The sequence below is a fragment of the Rousettus aegyptiacus genome, unplaced genomic scaffold (genome assembly GCF_014176215.1).
Source record: "Rousettus aegyptiacus isolate mRouAeg1 unplaced genomic scaffold, mRouAeg1.p scaffold_m13_p_7, whole genome shotgun sequence".
NCBI classification, from domain to species: domain Eukaryota; kingdom Metazoa; phylum Chordata; class Mammalia; order Chiroptera; family Pteropodidae; genus Rousettus; species Rousettus aegyptiacus.
Genome location: NW_023416310.1, coordinates 82,755,562 through 82,780,630, shown reverse-complemented (window position 1 = coordinate 82,780,630; position 25,069 = coordinate 82,755,562). Strand labels below are relative to the sequence as shown.

General features: G+C 43.7%; 1 protein-coding gene across 2 annotated transcripts in view; it reads right to left on the bottom strand.

The window, feature by feature from the left end:
- The window catches only part of ATP10B (ATPase phospholipid transporting 10B (putative)), a 234,197-nt gene that overhangs the window by 75,699 nt on the left and 133,429 nt on the right, over nt 1-25,069 (bottom strand). For both annotated transcript variants that reach the window (XM_036224184.1, XM_016167062.2), the window contains 2 exons: nt 10,005-10,299; nt 8,833-9,027 (listed from right to left, as the gene is read on the bottom strand). In XM_036224184.1, the coding sequence (XP_036080077.1) occupies nt 8,833-9,027; nt 10,005-10,279 (470 nt within the window). In that variant the 5' untranslated portion in view covers nt 10,280-10,299. The remainder of the gene's footprint in view (nt 1-8,832; nt 9,028-10,004; nt 10,300-25,069) is intronic.

The following is a 25,069-nucleotide window of genomic DNA, read 5'->3' as shown; positions in this document are numbered from 1 at the left end:
CATTCCCTTACCTATTATGGTCCTGTTTCCTTACCGTTTCATGTGTCCTCTATTTTCAACTACGTGATAAGCTTGCTGTGAGCTGGGATGACCCTGAGTCTTCTATTTCTGTACCTACATGGCGGACTGTTCAGTAAATATTCAGATTCGATTCCTTGTAGATTTGAACATGAAACAGCAGAAAGAAAGCTTTTCTAGCCTTTAGCCAGTTGAACTTCCCATCTGTCTCTTCTTGTTCTGGACTCACCAGTGGAGACGTCCAATCATGATATTACAATATGCTATGCTATGCTACGATATAAATAAAATATATGCTATGTGATAAGATTTCACATATTGAGTGCCTATAATGAACTCAGCACTTAACCTACATTACCATCTAGTTATCTAATAATGAAACAACATTTCGCATTGTCATTATCTCTAGTCACAGATGAGAAAGCTTAGGCCCCGAAAGGTTTTCCAACGTGTGCGAGGTCACGTGGTGTGTCTACCAGGACAGAGGAGTGAAAGCTGTGGGAGCCTCGCGGCTCCGTGTGGTCTCTCGGTTCTTTTCAGGAGTGAGGTACCAAGTCGGGGAGGTGTCAGAAGCAGTCTCCATGAACATGGAGGAGGCCGGCCTGGGAAAGGAGCCTTGCCCTTCAGAACCGTGAGCTTCTTAATAGCCACGCAGAGGCTGTAAATCCTCATCCTCTGAAACTCAGAGCATGCCTGCCGACATGAGTCCAGGGCTTCGGTGACGCCTGATTTCTTGTTGTACGACTCTTCTGCCCATTGAGTTTTGGGGAAGATCTAAAACATTTTATCCTGAAATGACAAGCGGAATTGGCCCCGACAGTGTATGGCCTTCTGTGAGCACAAGGAGAGGCAGGGGAGGAGTGTGGGCATTTGCAAAATGGATGCTTCAGAGAGGAGACTGGTTTTCTGGGGCCAAAGCCCTGCGGGATGGATGCGAGGGTCTGTCGGTCTGTAACTCCAGCCGGTGGTGCTTTTCACCGTCATGCTTCGAATGACACTAGATGTTTCTCTGTTGCCCGCATTTTTCCAGATTCTTCCCCAGGGACATTTTGCTGTGTCATTACAGACTGCGCGGTCCAGTTCTACGGTAAAGAGCTTGTCTTCCCTCGCAGAGTTCCAAACTCCAGCCAGCAGTCTTTCTTACTCCCCTTGGGTCAAGCTCTTGGTGACACCTGGCACTGAGGTTGTAGACTCACCTTAGCAATATGTTAACTAACATTTCCTGAGTGCTACTGAATGCCAGGCCCTGTGCTGAGCGTGTTACATGCATCTTCTCATTTAATCCCTGCAGCGACACCGGGATGTGGTGTTAGGGTGAGAATGGACTAATAACTACGTGTTACGATGACTCTGGCAAAGCCTAAATTCTGCCCTGTGCATCCACTCGCCTCCTTTGAGTTTCCCAAGAGATCTGTTATTTGGAGCAAATAACAGGAGCATGGGGACCAAACAGCTGCTTTAATAAGAGCTGCACAAATATGACATTCTAATGCACACTTGATGTTAGAAGTTGGTTTGAAAAACTTGGAGCAGCCTGTGGGTGAGATGGGGCCACTTACATCCTTCGCCTGAGTCTAAATCTTGGTATGAGTGTGCTCAGATGTGCTGTGGGAAGGGCAGGGGGCTGGAGGAGGAGATCCGGGCTCGAGAGAGATTTTTTTGAAGTCAGATTTTAAATTCTGCTCATAGAATGGATGAGAAATGACAGAGCAGAGCAAAGGTTTTTGCTTTTAAAACATTATAACTCCGTCAACAGGTAAATATGGTTCAGTGAATGTCCTTGAGTTTTACTAGTAAAACAGGCAATTCCTCCCTTGTATGTATGAGGAACGCGGCAAGGAAAGGGGAAGGCTCGGGAGGGGCCTGGCAGTGCCTGATGATTTAAAAAAAAATCACTTAGTGCTACTTATGGTGCAGACACTGAGTTAAACAGTTTATAAGGATTATCTCGTTCAATCCACAGGACCCCAGGAAATAGGTATTAATACTGTCCCCATTTTACAGATGTTGAAATGGAGGCTCAAGTGATCAAGTAATAATATACGTTCAAGCACTGAGTAAAGGGCAGTTCTGAGACAACCTCGGGTTGGATGCCTAAGTCCCTGGTATCAAGCATCCAGTAAGATGTCACATTTTAAGTGTCGCTGTTGAGACTGCTTTACTCACCATCTTTTCCCACTGCCTTGTACAGTTTGTGTCTTTAGCTCCATTACTTGCGGGCCCTTTTGCAAGTCATCTGCATATCTTTTCAGAAAATCTACCAAAAAGACATTATGATCACTACTCACAGATGAGATTAATGGGGCCCTGGCTGCTTATGCAGCTTCATTTAGGTCTTGTAGTTAGTTAGTGACAGACCCTGGATCGAGACCTCTGGTTTCCTCGTTCTCAGGCTCTCCAATGGGGGCACCGGCACAAAAGGCAACAGACATGCAAATGAGAATGGGTTGCAGGCCGGGCACCTTTCTTCTCCAGCAGAGCTTTGCCCCCGTGGGAGCCAGGCCCTCAGTGCTGTGCCGTCAGAGGACTCGCCACCCTCCTCAGCATCGCCAATTATTTTTATGTTGCAGTAGCTCCCTGACTTACAGAAAAGAGTTTCTCCATGTTTTGGGGGGAAAAAAAAAAAATCGGAATTTAGAAACTTCTAATCTGAGTCGTTCTCCTCCTCGGTTTGACATTTCTTGATCCTGGTCGTTTTGAAGCCAGCACGAACCACACACACAACCTTTAGTTGACACGTGAACAGGCTATGAGCTGGAATGTAGTCCCTCTGCCTGGCTAGATGCTGTTCATCCTTCAGTTCCTCCTGAAATGTCACGGCTTCAGGGAAGGCTTCTCTTGGCCTTGATGTTTCTCACACGCAGATGAGTCACCACATCCCCTGTGTGACTGTGGCCCTTTGTGCATAGGCTACCAATGCGCATGGGAGACTGTAGCTGTTTAAGTTCCTCCTGACCCCTGGGCAACTGAGAGTCCTTGAGGGCACACAGGGACCATGGCGGTGTGCACATCCTGGGTTCTGAATTAATTAATGTTCGCTAAACGAATGAATAAGGGCCCGGCTGCTGAAACACCGGCAGGCTTTTGCTACATTTTCCAAAATACAAAATACAAAAACTTGCCTGATTCTCCTGCTTCACACTCCTGCTTCCTTGTTGCACGTTTTCTGAATACAAATAAAAATTTACTAAGCTGGATGAAAAAACCTCTTGCTGGGTATGGTTTCTAGACTCATTAAACTGAGCCCTGGGAGAAAACGAAGCTAATAGAATTCTGAAGCTAATCTCTCCTTGAAGTCATTCCATAAATCTGATTAATGGGTCACCTTTACACCACAAGCGCAGTTGCTATATTAAAAGAAAATGCTCTAACAGGATTGTAATTCTGTTAACAAGGCTTCTGCTGTTTGCAGAAAGATTCCCTCGCTGTATAAACAAGTCTGGGCTGGATGATGCATGGGATTAGGGTGAACGAAATTCTAAGGGCCCTAGTATTCAATTGCACAAACAATGAAAACAGCGACAAAAAAGGACATCTATTTCTCAAATGTGTGACTCTGAGACAAAATGGAGAGAGCTAGTGTTTGAGATATAAGCTTTTATGTTGCTTCTCAGAAAACAAAATTGCCCTCTTTGATCTTGTATTCTCTTCCTGACATCCTGTCACGTACCACTGATTAATATTTGGCGAAAGGACTTGAGCGTCCATCAGTTAAGATAATAACCAACACTCATGTAGCATATCCTAGCTTCCTATTCTGGGGTTTTTTGCACAGAATCAATCCACTTTGGAGCTGGAAGAACTTTAGCGATATACCGCGTAGAATGTCCCAGAGTGTGTATGTTCACGTTCATATATGGAAAGCAATCTACAAAGAGTCTAGGCTCAAAAATACTTTACAGTGATAACGTTGAGATAACAGGGAGGTGGCCTCTCTAACACCTGTTCCCCCTTCTCTCAGAAACTATCAAATTCTAATTTTTTAAACAAATTTCATTGGGTTTTACATTTTCTTTGGGTAGCTAATATGCTTTCAAGGACACTGACTTCAAGCTAGACTCAGTGGCTCATGTATAATTTAATTAGCATAATCCCATCTCCTGCTCACAGGGATGGGCATGTGACCCACTGTAGTCACCGAGGTGTGAGGAGGGCCTGGGGAGAAAGCTTCCTTGACCTTCCAAGAATGCTTCCAGAGCGCCTTTCTTTCTCCCTTTGTGAGTTATCATATGTAGATACGAAGGCTGGAGCTGCTGCAGCGACCTTATTGGCACGAGAGACGCCTGCCTGAGGATTCGGGTGACACAGAGGGGCACTGAGTGCCAGATCCAGAATACAGATTGAACTGTGTGTGCCTGTTCACCTGCCCACCTGGTCCCAACTGACAAGTCCCTTTGTTGTTGAAACGTGTTTGAGGTGCAGCAGAAAGCATTTTAACTGGCACGACCGAGTTAAACAAAGTTGGTGAGGGTACTTACTGAGGGCCCACCCAGAGCCTTTATTTGACCATTGTTGTGCTATTTCCCAAATTTATTTGGCTATGGGTTCTGTTCTTTCATAGTGCATCTCACAGGACAAGATCTAGTCTGACTCCTAAGTAACTTTAAATTTTATTTAGATTTAAAGAAGCTATTACAGTTGACTCTTCAACAACATGGGTTTAAACTGCATGGATCCACTTACAGGTGGTTTTTTGTGCAGTTCAAAACCATGTTGTTCGAGAATCACCTGTATTAGTAGTTAGTCACAGATCTGAGTCTAGCGTACAGGCTTCCTGACTCCTAGGCCTGCATTCTCGCTTTAAGGTCACAAGCTCTCTCTGCCCAAAGACGTTAAGAGATTCTCTTATTGAAGATAAATCTCAAAAAAATGATCTTTTTTTTTTTTTTGGCAGACTCCAAATTCTTGGATATTATAAAGCAAAGCTTGCAAATTAAGGGGCTCACAGGTGACACAAGAACTTTAGGTCAGATAAAATAGGTCTGAAGTACCTGAAAAATTATATCAGATAATTAAAAATCAGGTTATTTCAGATAAAAAATATTAATTTCTAGTTCTCCTATCAAAATTCTGACAGTCTAGCACCGCTAGGCCTGTATTTCCACATGGTAACCAGCTAGCGCTGAGAGGCCGGCTCTGCCTCCTGAGATGAATGCATGGGTCCCCCTGTTTGCCCCAGTCCCCACCCTTGTTTGCCCCAGTCCCCACCCCTCTCTATTGCATCCTATCGCTGATGCTAAGTGTCGGTTGCCATTTATCAGTACACAGAAAATATTGCTTTCCTCTTTGTATCCAGTCTATTTCACTCAGTTACCTTCCTAGCCCCATATATCAATTATTTTGCTATACTGGAAAAAGTAATAAATATTAAAAAATATTTGAAAGGTTCAGCAGGTTTGGAACAACACTGAGTTATCCAATGATGCACAAGTTTCTTTACTATGTATCATTGCTTAGTCCTTCTCGGGCCAGGGATTAGGAGGGCAGCATACATTCTTTTGGTCATGATGTCTTTTTTTTCAGAAACCACTTCTCTGTTATTCCACTAAATATGCTCTGGGAAACACTGCCATGAAAATTCCTTAAGTTCTTCCCTGCCTGTGAGCCTGTGGACGATGTCTCTTTTTTGCGAGGATTGCTATTACCTCGGCTTCCTGCTCTTCCCCGGAGGTTAGTCTGAGAACAGAGCAGCAGCAGCCGGGTCTCCATCAGGCCAGCACCCAGCACGGGTCAGTCTGTGGGCTGATCGACACTGCCAGCCCCAAGGACAGCCCCAGTACTGTGGGATGCTTGGAGCGGAGGGTTTTCTGGCAGAGCGGGGAGAACAGGACCAAGTTAATTGAGGTCCACATGCATTCCTCCTCAAGGAACCAGCTTCCTGGTTCACTATCTTCTCTAAAAAAATAAAAATAAAATAACAAAGGAGAAAGGGGGAAAACGAAAAGTGATGGGGGTAGATGGGTGACAGGAGAAAAGCAATCCTTTCTTAAAAAACGATCTCTTCGAAGAAAGGCATGAGACGCCCCCCCCCCCCCCAAGAGTATTTTTCCCTTTTATTGTAATTTCCTTACTCGAAAGTGACTCAACTCAACTCTGGGTCGTAGCAACAACATTCCAGACAACGTGATCTAGCTCAGAAGAAAACAACAACAACCAACAACAACACTGCAAACAAAATTCTTGAGGTTAAATGTTTTAGACACGCAGCTGAGGCCCCGCATGCGCAGAGCCCGGAAGCTCCTCTGATGCCGAGGGAGGGCATGGGGTTTCTCCGAGGGGTGCCCTGGAGACGCATGAGTCTCCCCGGAAGCCTCCCCTGGCTACAACGTTCCAAGCGGAGTCTGGCACATAAACCCGCCTCGGAAGGCAGCAGCCCACGAATGGCTGCCGTGCACGCCCTGGCGCAAGCCCCTTCCATTCTGAGAATGACCGGAGCAACCGCAGAGATTCTGCCGAAGCGGGGTCAGAGGGGAAACATCGCAGGGGTGTTACTCCTAGGGAGGGATGGACATTTTCCTTATTTGCCAAGAAATCGAGCCCTCACGTGCTAGTGATTTGATCGTCTAAGTTTTCTAATGGCTGGACCAGAAAGCACTGAGTCACCACGGTCCCTCTGTAAGCCCAGGCTGTGCGACAGGCCACAGTGGAGACACACACTTACTCTGTTTTCTTCCCTTACTGACAGAGAGTATGTCCTTTTCCCAACAACCCAGTTTCATGAATTGTTCAATGGAACCCTTGCAAAAACAATGACACGTGAAAAATAACATAAAATAATGAGGCGGGGCAGGTGGAGTGCAGTTTTTGCTGTGGTTGGGACAACTTCGGAGAGGAAGAAGCTTCAGGACAGCCTTGATGATGGAGCTAATATGAGTTTTATATTCTAAAAATAAAGCAATCTGACCTTGCGTATTGAACATTTAGTATATGTCAGGCATGGTACTAAGCACTTTCCAAGGATTATCTGGTGCAATTCTCATGTCCACCCAGGTAGTGTTCCAATTTTATGAATGACAAAACGAGGCTCACGAAGATTAGGCCAGCTGCCTAAGTTCAATGTAGTTCGTGAGTGATGGAGACATTGTTCAACCCAGGCAGTGTCTCTCCACTCCTGTTCCCCTGACAGATGGAGATGCCTCTGCCCCTTGGGGGTCTCCGAACACGCTCCCCTGTGCTTATGGCCACACTGGACTAAGAATGGATGAGAATTTACATACAGTTCTTAAACGCTGAACACATTTGAAACAGCTAAGAAAATGCCACGTAATGACGAGCCCCTAATTTTAATAAACAACTGACTCAAGCCTCTATTTTCTTATCCTTTTGTTTTCAGTTTTCTGGTTTTAGACCATAATCCTCACTGTGGAGAACCGAACGGCATTGCTGAGGTAAGATAATGTCATCTCCCTACTCCATCCCTTCTATAAACGGCAGCTGCAGCGGCAGCAGCCACAGGAGGGCCAGCGCGGGGCCCACAAGCCCGCCCTGAAGGGCTCTGCTTTACCTGCTGTACACCAGGCATTCTCCATTATTGATCACTCTATCAGACTGGTGCCTCCGGAGGTCTTCCCAAGCATCCTTGATGGCAGTGACTCCCAGGATGATACAGATCGGTATCAAGTTCACCTCAGGGTGGAAAGCATTGACCACGGGAACAAAATTCAGAACCGCGATGCTCACGAAATAGATATTGGCAAACCGGTGTAGCTGCTCGAAGGTGTTCTTGGGTAGGAAGGACAGCACGGTGTACTTGCTGCTCTTAATTTGATTCCCACAGTAATGTCTGTTGGGGTTCTCCTTGTGGGACCGTCCTTCGAAGGGCAGGTTGGAGACCACCACTCGCTTCTTGTCCTCCTTCCTTTTCCGCTTTCTCTTCCCTTCCTTTCTCATCGCTGCTCGATCCTCTCTCTTTAATTCTCATCGCATGGCAAATGAGTTCCCCGTAGAAGAGGTTTTTCCCCAATCAGTCCCACTGTTCAGCTGTCGGGGAGTCATGTCCCTGACATATTTTGCTTGCCTTCTCTGCTGAAAATCTCTCTCTTCTTTTAAAAGGGGGCGAGGGGGAAGCGCCAGTATACAAACACCCGGGGAGAAATGTGACAGGGAAAGAGCTTGCAAAGAGCAGGTGTGCACCCGCCACTCCAGGCCACTTCCTTCTACTTGTTGAGACTCCACCTGTTGGAATGCAGACGTCATGCACAGGTGTCTTTCTTTTCCATGCCAGGCAGCCAAGAAGAGGTGTGCCAACTCTGGGTCCTAAAACCTCCCTTGTTAAGTTCTAAAAGCAAGGACTTTTAGCCAAGAGCCTCAGATGCTTTAAGAATGGTATCCATTTTGTTTGGGAGACACTGCCTGTCACCCTCCAAAAGAGCTGCGTCTAAACTTGGTCTCCTGCAACGCTCCCGTCAATGCTACACTTTAATTCTTGAGATGTCCGCCCTATTATTAATAACAGCATCCTCGAGTGTTTACTCAAGTTAAATGAAGGTTTCTAAGTCTCAGCACTATTGACATTTTGGGCTGGACAATAATTCTTTGTTGTGGGGGGCTGTCCTGTATATTGTAAGATGTTTAGCATCATTCTTGGCCTTTATCAACTAGACACCAGTAGCACCCTCCTTCCCAAGATGGCAACCAAAAAAAGGCTTCAGACGTTGTCACATGTCCCCTGAAGGGCAAAATTATCCTGGCTGAGAATCACTGCATTAAGCGAATGTAAGAAAATGTAACATGAGAAGACAGACTAATCTTTTGAAAGTCCTGATAAGTATGTATAACGTATTCGTGAGAGAGAAAACAAAAGAATGATCTGACCTTTCGTATATCTGGATGTTGGAGCAGTTTATCTCTCTGTCAAAGCGGTGTCTCTCGAAGTCCTCCATGCCGTCCTTGACCATGATGATGAACAGCACAGTGGCCAATGGCAGCATGGTGATTTCTCTGTGGAAAACTTCCATGGCGGGCACCCAGTTGAGAATCGCCAGGAGCAGGAAATAGAGGTTGGCCCATCTGGAAGCGGCGAGCAAAGTGTACGTGAACACCATGGAGAAGAAAACTATACTCTCTGCATTATTTCTTTGCTGCTGCTGGCCCTCACCAACTAAAATGACATTCTCTTTCATTGTCACCTCGCACACTATGGTAAGGGCTTTGAAGCCAACTCTAGTTAGGTTCAAACTCAGTTCCTACTGTTTACTTGTTGTGTGACCTGACTAAGCTTGTTCTGTCCTGTGTAGGATGTGGATAGTACTACCTACTTTAAAGGGCTCTCGTAAGTATTACATGGATTATATTTGTTGTGTATGCAGTAGAGGGTTCTGGAACATACTAGTTGCTCAATAAATGAAAGCTTATGATAATTACAAAATTTAGGATAATCTAAGTGCATATTTTGCTTTACAATTAAAAGATTATTGGGCATATATGATCTCAAAAGAGCGGCTTACATTTTGAAATTTTTGGAGTGCACGTTGCTGCCTCTTGCCATAGTACCTTTGCACATGAAGGTCTGTCTGTGGGATGGTCTCCTGGCTTTCTTGCCTGACTCTTCTTTGCCTCTTTCCACCTGGTTAATGCATTCTTTTCTTTCATATTATTTTTCAGTTATCACTTCCTCCTGGAGTCTTCCCCTACTTTCTTAACGAGGCCAGGTTTCCCTCCTACTCTAACAGCACCAGGTAGTTCTCTTTGGAAGTATCTATGTGAGTTATAATTTTACATCAATTTCTACAATTCATACAATTAATGTCTGTCTCTTTCAATAAAGTCTCTCTTTTTTCCTCAGGTATCTCTAGCACCCATCACGTGTATAACACAAAGTAGAATCTGATATTGAATGAAAGAATGAATAAATAAATGACTAGTCTTTTCAAAGTATGTATCTTTGGATATTAAAGGAAAGGTGGCCCAGAGGGCAGCATCTCTGAGCTGTATGGGTGTCAGGTACTTGGTTAAAGTGGGCGTTGTTTGGCCAAGTGCTTGTCTACCTGTGAAACTGCTCCAAGAGATTCTGGGGCAGGAAGGTGAAGAGGGTATATTTGGTCGTGCGGATCCTATTGCCGGAGTATCTCCTGGAGACCTTGGCCCAGTCTCGGTGGAACAGGCCGTTGTTGGGGAATACAACCCGCTGCTGCGTCAGGCTGCAGCTCTGTCTCTCCTTCTCTGGGGACAGCAGTGGTGTGGCTTCTGCTGGAGACTGGAGGAGGCCATCTCTGAGTCGCCACTGCCACCGGTGCCAAGAGGAGTCCACCGAGAGGGCCATTTCTGGCAGCACGCTGAGGTCTGAAAACAGACACACGAAGTCCTTATGGTCAGAAGGAACATGATGTGTCATAGCAGCTCATCCATTTGCCCACTCGCCTATACAAGGTAGGTTCTGGGATGCAGCGCCAGAAACAGGTTCAATCCCTATCATCCATATGTTCTAGGGCGGGAGACATTCAGCAAATAATTACATAAGTAATATACAACCAACACTGCGGTAAGTGCCATGAAAGCCCTTAGGGGACATGGAGGGTGCTGAACATTTGATTGGGGCCATCGGCAAAGGGGCGGCCTGGTGAGCTCTGACCCCAGAGGTCGGAACTCTAGCTCTGGTTCGCCGCTGTTGCCGAACGGCCCCTTCGCCTTGCTGATCTTCAGTTTCCTCACCGTAATGTGAGGAAAACTATTCTTATTCTACTTTTCCCACAACCTTTTTGTGAGGCACAAACTGAACAGTACATAAAAAGTATGCTGAGACATGTCTTAAAGGGAAAGGTGTTTTTCTTTAGGTTTTCTCTAGCTCTAAAATTTTCGAATACTGATGATCTTAGAGAGACCCTTGTTTGTGGCCAGAACCTCAGTTGAGAGCGCTAGGTGGAGCAGAAGAGAGAAAGCTCCTTTCCTAGGACGTTTGGGCCTGAGGTGACTGGGCTGTGCAACGTGTGGCTTCCTGAGCACCAGCTGGCTTTTCCTGGTCAGGCCGACAAGGGTCGGGGTTGGGGAAAGCTCTTCCTTCCTCTCCACTCCATTTCATGGTTTCTGATACCGAGTCAGGCAGACAGTCAGTCTCCCTAGGTGGTGGATGGATGCTGCTTTATCTAGGGTATTTCAGATTCTGAACTCTTCACTCGGAAGTTATAAGCAAGTCTTCAAGGTTTCTTTTAACCGAATCTTGCTTAAAGACCCAGGAGGATATTATTCAAAGGTCTCCTTTGTAAAGTCAGAAGTAGTATATACTGGTGCTTCTCATCTAGGAGGCCTCACAGGATGATTTTCTTTTGAATAAATGAATGAGTGAATGTCAGATATTATTAATCTTACAACGAGCTATTCCACCTGTCATTGTAAATATGATTCACTTAAGGAGAAAAAAGTCCCATTTCTAGTTTAAATGGTAATATTTTTACCTTCCTGATGCCCATATGATCTGACCCTTATCATAATTCTCCTCATGACTTTAATCAATCCAAATGATTTTCAGTCCACAGACCCGAGGGCTGCAAGAAGCTCTTCAGAGTCTTAAGTGAACCTTTGTAACAAGCATTAAAAAAAATAATAAATGCAATTACTGATGCCCATCATGATGTGATCAAAAGCAATATCATGACATTTGACAAGCCATAAATAATATTGAATATCTTCTTTCTAATTATAAAAAATGGATTCTTTTTTTTATTGTGAAAGAAAAGGAAATAAAAAGATAATTCATGAATAGAGTTGAAGATGCAAATGAGAAGTACTGCCTGGGCTAATGCCACGCATATGAGACTTCTCAGAACTTTAGGTAATAAGATCTTTATAAATGAAGAGATTGGATTGATACGGGCCACACAGGTATTTTGGGTGGGGTAGTTTAAATAGCCCATTTATCATAATCATATTCTTTATCAACGACATAAAGGAAGCTTTCTTAAAAACAAAGCGGATATAAAACAGATGCCAGATAAGTGGATGAGAGTTTCATGAAGAACTGGACATTTCCATGGTTTCGAAACACCTTCCCCCTCAAATGATTAGTTACCATGCTTAGAGAAAAGAATCGCTTTGTAGTGAAGGAACCTGGCAGACACTACCTTACCCAAGAGATCAAAGCAAACACCACACCCGGAATAATCTGACCTCTGGTTCCTCGTGATGTGATGTGCTGAGGAGGACATGATATCACTCCTGCGGAAGTCACAAAGAAACACTGGAAAAACCCTGAATTGGAGGCTATTCTACAAAATAACTGGCTTATGTTTGTCAAAAGTCAAAGAAAGGCAGAGGACTTTTTCCAATTAAAAGAGACTAAAAAGATGACAAATAAAGGTAATGTGTGATCCTAGATTGGATCCTGAGCTAGGAGGACATAAAATAAGTATAAAAGACATTATTAGGCAATGGGCAAGATTTGAAGATAAGTTGCAGATTAGGTAATAGTGTTTTAATAATGTTAAATTTCCTGATTTTAATAATTATATGGTGGCTATATAAGAAAATGTTTTTAGGAAGTCCATCCTAAAGTAGGCATGGGTAAAGAAACAAGACATCTCAGTGTTTATAAAATAATGTATATATTTGTCTGTGTGTATGTATGTATACACACACGTACATAAAGGTGGCAGAGTCAGGAAGCCTTCCTGGAAAAAGGAATACTTATTTAAACCAGGTACCTGAAGAAATGTGTAAGAGTTAGATAGGTAGGGAGGATGTGGAAGGTTTTTCCAGGTAGAAGAACTGGTTCTAGGAACAGAAAGTTCACAGGAGGCTCCTACACAGAGGTGGGAAATGAAGGGTAAAAGCTGAGAGACAGGCAAGGGCCAGACGCTCTGGGAAGGCTGTGTGCTGTGCTGAGAGTAGGTGGGGTCCTGAAGAGTTTTCGGCAGGGCAGTGACAGCATCAGAGCTGTGGACCCCAGGATTTGTTTCGGCCCAAGCACACGAGAACAGGCTGGAGGCCCCGATGCTGGGGTGAGTGCTCCCCCTTTCCGCCGGTAAATTGCTTTCTTTGCAAAAGTTGAGCAGGAAACTAAGGCAGATTGTGCAATCCTTTTATTTGAGGTGCGGTTTATGACTGCTCTGAGAAAGGGAAGGGCATGTCGGAAGCACCTCTCCAAGGTCCATCCAGTTGTAAAGTCTTTCTCCTCATTCCAACTTTCCGAAATGGCACTTCCCACTAGCAATAAACTCTAGTGTGGCTAATTCACATTCATGTGACTCTGGCTTGAAGGAGTAATTGTCTCCAGGATCAATATGTTTTCCTGAGCAGAATGTCCCTTAGATGGCGGTCTGGGGGACATTCCTATATGGTGGATCATTAGCCTGATATACTGGGTTCATTACAGTTTGCTGAGAAATCTTGTTCCCATCTCCAAACTCTTTCCATCCTGCCTGATCCACAGTTCTAATTAACCCCATATCTTTTCTTTTTCATTTTAATGAATCCCGGTAAACCCCATCTTTAGCAAACCCCATTTTTACTATTAGGGGTCAATCGACCAGCCATCCATTGAGTCAACAAATACTTACTGAAACCCTTGTGTTTCACCTGGTGAGTAAAGCCTATACATCCAGCCCTTTCTTCTGGAGCTTGTACTCTAGCGAGGCCAAGGAATTTTAAACACACACCCATGGAAATAAACACATGTTCACCAATCGACACAAGTGCCACAAGGTAGAACAGGGTGAAACGTGATTATATTACAGAGGGATGAGACCTCGTCCCTGAAGACGTGGGGCTTGAGCTGAGATCAGGGGATGAGTGAGAGGTAACTGGATGGACTACTGCGTGTGTATGTGCGTGTATCTGTCTGTGTCGTATGTATAGGTCTGTGCTGCGTGTATATGTTGTGTGTGTTGAACACATGTATGTGTCTAAAACTGAGCATCCTAGGAAGAAGGCACCTTTGTAAGCTTCCTGTGGCTACAGCAAACATGTTGACTTTAGAAAATGGAAAGAAGACTCAAGCAGGGCTAGAAAGCAGGAATAAGTGGTTACTACAAAATTATTTCCCCTTCCTGTACAGTTCTCTAAAAAAATGTATAAGTTGGTTCAGGACCATGGGGGAAAACAGCCCTATAAAATTCAGTCTACATTATCCTGATATTAGAATTAATTGGAATCTAAGAAAGTTTGGCCTTAACAATAGGGATTTTTAAAGCACTCTGTCCTTAAGACAAAATGTATAAAACTCACAAAAAGAATTTCCTGTTAGGTACCTAGTTAACAAACAATAAGTACCTCTGAAGTTAAAATAGCCTCAAATCAATCAATTGTATCAATTTTCCTCAAATTGCAATCATTCTTAAGTGTCACCTTCCCAATTTTTGCTAGACCTAAATAACATTTGTTTTATTAAATGCAATATATTTTAAGTCAACTTACTTTTTAGAGCTAAAATACCAATTTTGGCTTTGTGTCAAAATATCGCTATCCAAAATTAAGGAGTTTAACATCCTTTTTCCTCCCACACGTACTAACGGGACCTACGTTTAATAAACGGCCTGTTACTGCAACATTGTTCTAGACTTGCTGTATCTCTATTTGCTGTTCTGAGGACCAGGTTCAGAAACACACCACCAATCACTCAGAAAGCATCAGTCATTTTCATTATTTGAGGCTTACCTACTAATGAAGAAAAAAGGCTGCTAACATGTTTGCAAGCTTTGTGTGTGTGTGTGTGTGTGTGTGTGTGTGTGTGTGTGTGTGTCCTACAGAAGTGTCAAAACCGCAGCAAAAGGTTTTTCACCAACTCTGAATTAAATAAAAAACCCAGTGAACTAAATTCCTACCCATTCCCCAAGCATTCTACTAGGTCAAAAAAAAAATTGCAGTAAAACAATCTTATTAATTTCTTATTCATTTTGCTTTTCGCTTATTTTGACTGGATTTGCTTGAGGAAATGGCCATCACCTTTCTGTACTTTTCCAACTATTTTACACATACCCATTTTACAGATGAAGAAACGAAAGTGAGGAGAATAGGATAATTCCTCTAGAATCCAAGATATAACCCTCCTGCTCCCCTCATATTTTAAGGTTTTCAATCTAACGTCAATAATTAATATGGCAAAATTCCTTTTTTTTTTCTTTTTACCTTCACAACGTATTGTTAAATTGATGGCATTTTCGATTCGAGGAAATACGTTTAGTTGTAGACAGGCGTATAGACACCGCCGTTTGAAAACCCCTAGGATTTCCAGTTCTGGTGCCTGCCCAGGAAATTCCAGCAAGGCCTTTGTGGGGAAGGAGTGGTCACAGTGGGGAACCTTATTCTGTGGTGAAGTTCAGATAGCTCAGGGGCCACGGGGACAGCTGAACTTGGGAGGCTTTCTTTCTGGTACTCAGCTACGGGAGTGCACAGTCAGCCCCTGTAAGCGCCAGGAAGCGCTCTGTCCTTCCCGATGGGACGAGCGCGCGCTGTGATTCTGCCTCATTCACAGACTAACAAAACGTGTCCTATAATTAGGATGCCAGATGCTGACTTCCTCTGGAGAGGAAGAAATATCGGATAAGAAATGAGTGTAGGCCCAGCGGGGTGAAGACCGTCGCCTCTGGAGGTTGGTGAGAGTGGAGGCTAGTGTGAACGGGGAGCACAGAGAGAGAAAGGAATAGGAATTACCTTAAATAAAATTAACCAAAGGATGCAAGTCTGTAGAAGGTAATGGAAACACTTGACCAATGAAACCCTACAGAATGGATCTTTGTGGGAAAGGAATGACCCGAGGGTTGATCTTCACGAAACTCATGCATCATCAGCACGTCACACTTAGCCTCCATCTCTAGTCTTTTAGTTAATGTAATGTATCTGTGATTGATTTTCTCTTAACAGCTCAGTTCACAGGAACCTTAGTCCAACAGATTTTCAAGGACAACTATTTTTTAAAGAGACAAGAAGATATTTCCGTTGTCTGCTACGTCATTATTCGTCTTTCGTTATTCTCCAACTTCATTCGAGTTTCCAGCAATCTGATCTCCCGTTCGGTATCTTTGGAGCTCAGGCTTCACTTTGGACAAGAGTATCCCCCTCCCTACTTGCCCTCTCTCCTTCTTTTCTAGGTATCTCAACTTTAACATTTCTAAAACCCTCGGATTCTTTCCAAAACTCACTTTGGTTTCAGTAGTCCCCATTTCAATGAATAGCATCTCCATTTACCCAAATGATCTAGGCATTTCTAGGTTTCTTCTAGATTTCTCCTTCATTTGCTTACAGCCGATCTATTTTGAAAGTCTATCCATTTGGCTTCTAAATATTCTTCAGATCCATCGGCTTCACAACATTCCCGCTGCTTCCACTTTAACAAAAGGCATCATCGTCTCTTGTCTTGGACTTCTGCAATAGACTGCCGACTGGTTCCTGCATCTCCACTTGCTCCCTTTCCAATCTAGTCTTTATCTAGCAGCCAGAGTTATTTTTCTGAAGTGGAAATCAGATCACGTCAGTTCTCCTCTTAATGTCCTCTATGATTGCCTTTGTATAAAATCCAGACTTCTCGTGACAGTCTACATTACTTCATATGATACGGCTCCTGCCAACCTCTTTCCTTCTTGGTTAATATTCTACATATTCCAATCTCTCTCTTTCCCCGTGCATGAATCTAGGCATTTAGTAGCTTCTTGCAAAAGTTTTCTTCACTCTTTGCCTAGTACATTGGTCAGGCTAGGCTAGACTGTGAAATAAACAAATCCCCAAATCTCAGTGGCTTAGCACAACCTATGAAGAGCTTAAGTTACTCTCCTCCATCCAGTGACTCAGGGATCCAGTCTCCCTCCACCTCACGATCTCAACAAGCAGCTTTAAATATAGCCATAACAGGGACCCGGAAGTGAACTACATCACTTTGTTCATTGTCAAATGCTCGGAATGAGTCACATTGCTTCATCTCAACTGCAAAGGAGGCTAGGCTATGTGGGATGCACACAGAACTTTTGATGAGCATAGGCCGTCTCTGCTAGTTCCCAGATGAATGATATTTCTTCACAGAGTTGTGTAGAGAATGAATCCAATGAGGGCTACCGGAGTAGTGTGTAGCATGATAAGAGGACATGGCGAGACCTGCCATTATACCACTTCGTTAGCGGAAGAAAGAGCCTTCATACTTTCCAAACACTCCGACATCTTCTATTTGGGTGTCCCACTCCAAATGTGAGGCCAGGAGAGTGGCCCCTAGATTTTCACCTTTAAACACTGCCCCGAGGTAGGCTGCTGAGGGCATTATATGCTGCATACATATGTGAGCCGCTATTTTTAAGTGCAGCAGCTACTGTAGAGATGGAAATATTGCAAATTTGTTTAAAGGGATTATGGATTTCATGGTAGGATTTTGCTCTTATGTATCTTCTTGATCCACGGATATTAAAGTTATAGTATTCTACAGCTACTCTTAGGTGGAGGTTGTGAAGAGATCTTTGGGCTCTGAAGGGCTGAAAACACTAGAGTAGTAGAGGGAGCCCAGAAATGTAGGCAGGGGATTCAGCTAAGTGCAGAGAGGAAGGTCTAATCACAGCTTCTCACCTAACAACATGGTCGGAGACATGAGATACATACACAGGAGAAGTCAGTGAATAGGCTAACAATGGAGAACTGAAGAAATGCAGACAGCAAGCACCAGAAGCTGTCAGAGATGGACAAAGACCTGGATGACGGGCAGGACAAGGCAAGCTTCCTGAAGGAGAAGTAGTTGCCCATTCGTGAATAAGAGGCCTTGGACATCCAGAAGCAGGCATGAGTCCAGAAGCTGCAAGAACAGGAAAGCGAGAAGCTCCGTCTTTCATCCCCAATTCCCATACCCACTGAATCAGAAGCTCCGGGGATGAGGTGGGGGAGTTCGCAGTCTTGACCGGCACCTGCATCGTTCTAACATCGGAGTGGCCAAAGAACAAACCTGGAGAGACACTGACTTATGCACTCACATATCTGGTCTCCATCGAAAACTATCTTTTCCCATTTTCTTCTCTCTAGTCTAAGCCTGATTTCCCAGGTGTCTTCCTAATGAAAAGATCGTGGGAAATAAAAAGACAATGTGGGCAATCTTTTTTTTTTTTTTTTTTGTAAGAGGCAGGTAAAATGAAATGCATAATTTCTTTTTTATATCGCTCCAGGCAGAAATGTGATTTCACCTAAAAGTTATTTTATTGATTGTTTTGGTTTGTCTTACTGACAAAATAATTAAGTTTGGTCTGATTAAATGTGAATAAATTGCTCGCAGAAGCAGAATAAATCAGTGCTGAGCTGAAGGGTAAAGAAAGTTGTTCAAAGTCTGCGGGGCTGAAAGCAATTACAAGACAATAGCGCTCATGGATGGGCTCAATGCACTTGACTCAAAACTTTTTTATACGCTTGGTTATGCGAGTTATGAGCTGACTAATACAGCCAGGAACGACTGAGCTTGGGGCGGGACCTGGGAAATTTGGGAAACGTTTTCTCAGGGTGGGAATATACTCCGATCAGCACTTGGGATGAAAGGCAAGGGAACAAAAATTATGGGAAGAGGAAAAGGGAGAGGGAAAGGAGGGCGAGACGTAGATGGCAAGAGCATGAGAAATGGAAATTAATACGGCAGCAAGTAGGTTCTTGTGTTGTTGGAAAAGTGCAGAGAAACTTTTTTTTTTGAGGCATAATTGACATATGACATCATATTAGTTTCAGGTGTGCAACATAACTCAGTATTTGTATATATTGTAACATGATCATCACAAGAAGTCTCACTGATATTCTTCACCACAGTTACAATTTTTTTTTTTTTTGCTTGTGATGGAAACTTTAAACGACTTTCAAATATGTAGTACACTATTGTTAACTATACTCACTGAGCTGTACACTACATCCCCAGGACTTAATTACTTTATATTTGCACCTTTTGACTATCTTTAGCCATTTCGCCCACCCCAATCCCACCTCTGGTAACCACCAATCTGTTTTCTGCATGTATAAAAGTTTTTTTTTTTTTCAGATTTCATATATAAGTGAGATAATTTGGCTTTTATCTTTCTCTATTTGACTTCACTTAGCAAAATTCCCTCAATATCCATCCATCTTGTCGCAAATGGCACGATTTCCTTCTTTTTAACGGCTGAATAATATTCCACTTTACATATAGAACTTTTATTTTTAAAAAGCTCAAATATTCACTTAAATATGTATGATATTGTAATATGATGTAATAACCTTTCAGGTTACTTTAAAATTTTTAGTAAAACTTTATAACATAGGGGGGCCTTGTATGAATGGCAGTATTTGGGGATAGAAGTCTGGAGGTCAAGAAGGAGTTGTCTCTATACTTGGCTCAGTGCCGAGTGAAGACGCTGAAAGAAGAGCCACAAGGAAGAGCAGAGAATGAGAAACAAAGAAAATGCTGGATATCGAAACCAGAGACTGGAAAAAAACATATAGGCCCCATAAGAATTCACAGAAGTTGGGGAAGGGGGAATGGAGACAAAAGGGTGTTCCATAGGATAAGGGCTAGGGGTTCAAGGCCAGGGTAAGCCATGCCAAGCTGACATTTGTTCTACAACCCCTGGACACGCTGTGTGGCTATGGGCCACTCAGTTACTCTGTCCCGGCCTTAGTTCCTTCCCCTATTAAACGAGGGAATTGGACCAGGTAGGTAATCACCAAGGCCCACCACGTATGTCTCTTGGACTTCGGGTTTAATTCTCACCCCAATTTTTCTGAAGTCAAGGGGATGAGTGATCCTGATGAGGGACCTTGCCAGAGGGCAGATTATATCCCCCCCGGATGACAGCCTAGCCAGAAAAAGTAAGTGATTTCATAGCCCACAATTACCATGTGTCTGATCCTTTCCCTTTTCAGAAATGCAGTATTTTTTTTACCCATCTATTGTGGTTGATGGGTAAAAACTGTCTCGTACATGTTTTGGGTTGAACATTCTCATATTTCCAAAAAAAAAAAATAATAATAACTGAACCCTCTCATCTTTATTCTTTGTTCTCTTTTATTGGATTAATATGCAAGCAACAAGGTTCTCGAAAGGCCTCTATATATTCCAAACTTCTTTTCCCAAAGCGGAAGGAGTTTCAATAAATACCCGGCTACCTATTGGACACCACCATTTGGACGTCTCTTAAGAACATCTGTCAACCTCGGTTTGCCTCCAAACGTCATCTTTACTCCCACACCTGCTATTGTCGCTTGCTTCCTATCTCATGGAATGGCAAAGCTATTCTCTCAGTCGCCCAAGCTTCTGAATCCTCCCTCACCTAACGCAGCCCGTCTATTACCGAGTCCCGCTGACTGCAGTCTGTACATCTCTCTCCGTTCTGTTCACTCTTCTCCGAACCCACTGCCACCACGCCAGTCCAGACCACGCTCATCTCTGGCCTCGGTTACATGAAAGGTTGCATAGTTGTGCCCCTGCTTCTAGTTTTGCCCCTCCCCCCCCAATCTGTTTTTCCACAGTGAAATCAGGAAGGTGTCCATTCATGCAAATCCATTCATGTCATCACCTTGCTTGCAACCTTTTCTGGCTTTCAATTTCCCTCAGATGGGAGACTGAACAAAACTTTAACATAATTTACAACTCCTTCCTGCCATGAACTAGATACAGCCTCATCTTTTGTTAATCTCTTTCATGCTCTACTCTAGTCATAGGAAATATTTCCTTTTATGTCTCTTTCTGGTACAACTGATACCTCCAACATTCTCTACCTCCCCATCTCCCCAAAGCCCAGCTAATTTCCATCCGCTTTTTAGTGCTTCGATGTTACCTGACCCGGAAAGCTTTCCTTGGTCCTGAGAAATGACTGAGGGGCTGCTCATGTGTTGTATAGTACTGTCTTCATCCCATTTCAGTTCCTAGTTTTGTGTGTCGAGCCTACGTACTTGTCTGGATTGAGGGCTTCTCCAGGGCAGTCACCACTACCTCAGTGCCTCCTAGTTCCCAGTGACTGGTGGGATCGGTCATCATTTTACCCTAGAGACTCTTGGGAGCAGTTAGCCCTTTATACCTCACTCCCCAGTGCAATGATAAGCACCAAGAAAGCCTTTATTTCTTTGATGAAGAAACAATTTGCATTTCAATGTTATTTTTAAAAGTTTCAAAGAACTTCCTCCTGTTTTGCCCTCCGAACAATCCTTTGAGGTAGGCTGGGCCTGTGTTATGGTGTTCCCCCCCTCCCCCCCCTGCCGTGGTGGTGAAGTTCCCCAATACATCTATGTAGAAAAATCCATGGTTAAGGAACTTGAGAAGTCACAGAAGTCTCTTTCTTTGTGACCGAGTTTTGAGAGTATAATAAAACATATTTGGAACAAAACAATCTAGGTACCATATTAAATAAAATCAATATAAATAACATTTATCCTTTTGAATAACAATAGCTATGACACAATTTCACTGAGAATCTTCTCCCTGGAACTTTCCAACACTTGCTAACGCAAGAAACTCGAAACTAATTTTGTTTGTAGCTAACATCTGTTATGAAGCATAAGAAAACAAAAATTGTTCTGATTTATGACTCAGGGCTTTTGATTTCTGGCTCCTCAGATGGAGGCCACTCCGAACGACTGCATTTTTGAGATGGGCAAATCACTGGGGAAGTGTTTGCGAAGCTCCCTTCCCAGATGCAGGACTACAAGTCCTTCAGTCTGCTCAGGAGGGTTTCTGACCCAGGTACTTGTAAGGTGATGCTCTCACACACCTTTCAGCAACGACTCTCCGTGTAGGCCCAGGGTGCAGTTCTAGCGACACGGTTCACATGCTTTCAATATCATTTCATGCAAATCTTTACTTCCAGTATACCATCTGTATTTATTCCCAACCCTTTACTTTCCTGCTTTCTTAGAAATGACTTGATATTTGCATATACTGGAACTGAAATTGGTGAGTTAGAAAATCTGCAGAATTAAATTTGCTTCTACAGAACTTTCATATTTGGGGAAATTGTGGCTTGGAGGGTATGGCTGTGGGTACTTCTGAATTTTTCTATATTTTTAAGAGCAATCTGATTTCTCATTTCCTCCAGAATAGTCAATAAAATGGAGAAGTTCGGTGACTTGCTTAGGGTCACAAAGAGATTCAGGAGTGGAGGTAACATCAGTTTCCAAATTCAGAGCCTGGACGGCTTGCCTGCTTGTGTTTCTACCTCAGCGTGAACCATGCTTGTTGCTCCTTTCACATCTGTGATTGCTCTGCTTGACTTATTTAAAAATAAACTTGTGAAAGAAGGGTTAAAGAAGCACAAATCAGTTGGTATGAGGTCGCAGGGCGGGGGGTGTGGCATAGGGAGTGCAGTCGGCAGTAAGGTAATGGCGAGGTAGAGAGACAGAGAGGAGACAGAGTAACCAGGGGCATCGTTTCGTAAACTGTATGAATGTCCAGCCAATGTACTGTACACTTGAAACTGAAAATGAAATGAAATGAAATGGGGAAAAATTAAACTTTTGATTTAGGAATAATTTTAGGTTTACAGAAAAGTTGCAAAGGTGAAATAAATAGTTCCTTCACTCGAGAGTCTCCTAATCTTACAGAACCAAGATGCATTTGTCAAAACAGGAAATTAACATTGGTCCAATACAATTAACTAAGCTACAGACGCTATTCGCATTTCACTCTGGCATTGTTTTAATTTTTTAAATTATAGAGCAGTTCAAATGAGAGAAAAGTACCTAATCTGGCCCCTGTGCCACAATGATACTTGGTCATTGGCACCAAGAGACTCAGTCAAAGAGACGTTTGTGGATCGCTCGTTTGTTTTAATATCCTTTCGTTCCTGTCTGAAACAATACTAGGTGACTTTCTAATGAGACCCTTGCTCCTTCTAGGTCTCCATGAGAGCCCCTGAGCCGACATGGGTGGGCAGGGGTCTGGCTCTTCAGGGCAGGGACCCTGGGCTCTCCATGACAGCCAATCCTAACCTTGCTTCATTTGAGACCCTGAAAGTGCTCCTGGTTGTTACAAGACGACTGCGAGCAAGCATTGTTTTGGACGGAGACTTGGCATTGGGACGTGACAATGTCCCACTCCATTCCCTTTACTGCAATATACACACGTTTTAGCGTTAGGATGGGGTGCACGGACCTACATGTGGCTTTCTGAAGAACAGCACGCCACAGCTGTTCACCTGTTTGTTTCCTACAGTGAAGTTCACCGCTGTCGGATGAGTGGAAGGAAGAGGCCTGGAAGACTGTGGGGGAGATCCTGACCGTGGTCTCTACTGACAGCACTACAAACCCAGAGACGGGAGAAGACACAGCAAAGACGACTTCACTCCTCAGGCTTAAACGGCCAAGGCGCATGGAGCTATGGAGCAGCAGCACAGTGACGAATCAATCAGCCACCACCAGCTTGAAGGAGAATGACAGAATGATGGCCCCTTGCTGGACTGCTCCATGGCTGCCCATGCCTCCAGGAAACCTTGCCCTTCTGAAGACTTAGTCTCCGAGGCCCCGTTTCTCCCTCGTCATTAAACCTGAATCCTTGGCAAGAGATTCCGGCTGTTTAGGAAAACCAGAGGGCCTTGCTTTTGACATCCCTGTCTGCCTGTGACTGAGGCTGCTGAGATGGAGCCCTGGACATTTCCCGGTGCCCGGAGGGGCTGGCGACTACTGAAACTTTCTCAGGGTGTTGCATGGATTCTGTTATCCGATTTATAAAACAGAATTAGCATTCTCTCTGGGGCACTTAGTTTGGCTTACTCTTCTGACACAGGAAATTGAAATAAAAGCAAATTAACACATGTAAGTAGCTACATTCACCTCCCTCCCACCCTCGTCATTTCATTCTGTCTTTTCATGAGAGCGCCAAAGAGATAACACCCCATCTGGTGAGTGGATAATTTATTTCCAATTTCCTCAATCTTTTTAGAGTTGCACATGTGAGGATTTGGGGATGTTTTACATCTCCAATTAAATAGCCTCTGTTACAAGTGCTTCATAGTTATCCAGGCTATATGGATCACATCGAGGCACCTTTCCTCTCCTTTGGAACAGGAGAAGGACGAATGGCTCTGCTGTCCGATAACAGGGGGAGAGAAACTGCTGAGAACAGCATCATGTGGAGGAGACTCTGATGGCGGCGGATTGGGTGCATGGATTTTGGAGCCTGACACACCACAGGGTATATATTGAAAAGAAAGGTGAAAGGCGAGCTTAAAGTAAATCTATTCTTCCCTTCTGCTATGCTCTTGTGGTATTGAGACTTCCACCTGGTGCTGGAAGAGCTATGTGAACAAGGGGAAATCCATCATAACTATAATTTGATTTATCTACATGATGCCAACAGACCAAGGCTCCTGAATCATCTCATGGATTAAAGGCCTCTCAGAGACTGAGAATCAGACTGTGAAGATTGGCACCGGGGTAGCAAATAGACAAATGCTACACACCAGAGGGCCAGGCAACAGACTCGTGTACATATGGGACTTGATAGGTGACAGACGTGGCCTTTCAAATCAGTGTGGACAGACAGACCACTCAATCGATAGTGTTGAGATCACGGTTAACTCATATGAAAACAACAACAATAGCGACGACTTTCCAATTCACACTCCGCACACACAAAAGATAAATTCCAGGTGCAGTAAAAACCCTCTCCTGGGGAGGGGAGATTTAAAATAAAATATAGGTGACTATCTTTACAATCTTGTGGTAGGGACAGAACTCTTAAGGCACAGACATTAATAATTAAAGATAGATAAGTTCGACTATATTAAAATTTCTGTGCCCTGAAAGATGTGGAATGGGAAGTCACAGATTGGGAGGAGATGTTCGCAATGTTATTCTAAATGCGAATTCAAAAACGAAAAGATAAAAACAGATTCTAAAAAAGGCAGAAAAATAATAAATAATAGGAACAGGCTGTTCACAGAAGAGGAAACCCAACGGCTCCAAAAGACATAAAATTATTTCTAGCTTCACGAGTAATCAGGGACATGCAAATTAAAGCAACAACAAAGGGATACCTTGCTACAGCATCGGATTGGCAAAAAAGCAAGAAGTCTAGCATTACTGAGATTTGGCAAAGATGAGATGCAATGGGGATTTTCTGATATACACTGTTAGGATCACTTAGGAAAGCAAGTCAGCTTTATCAAGCTGGGCTAACGGTGCACCTGCCCATAGACTCAGCAATCCT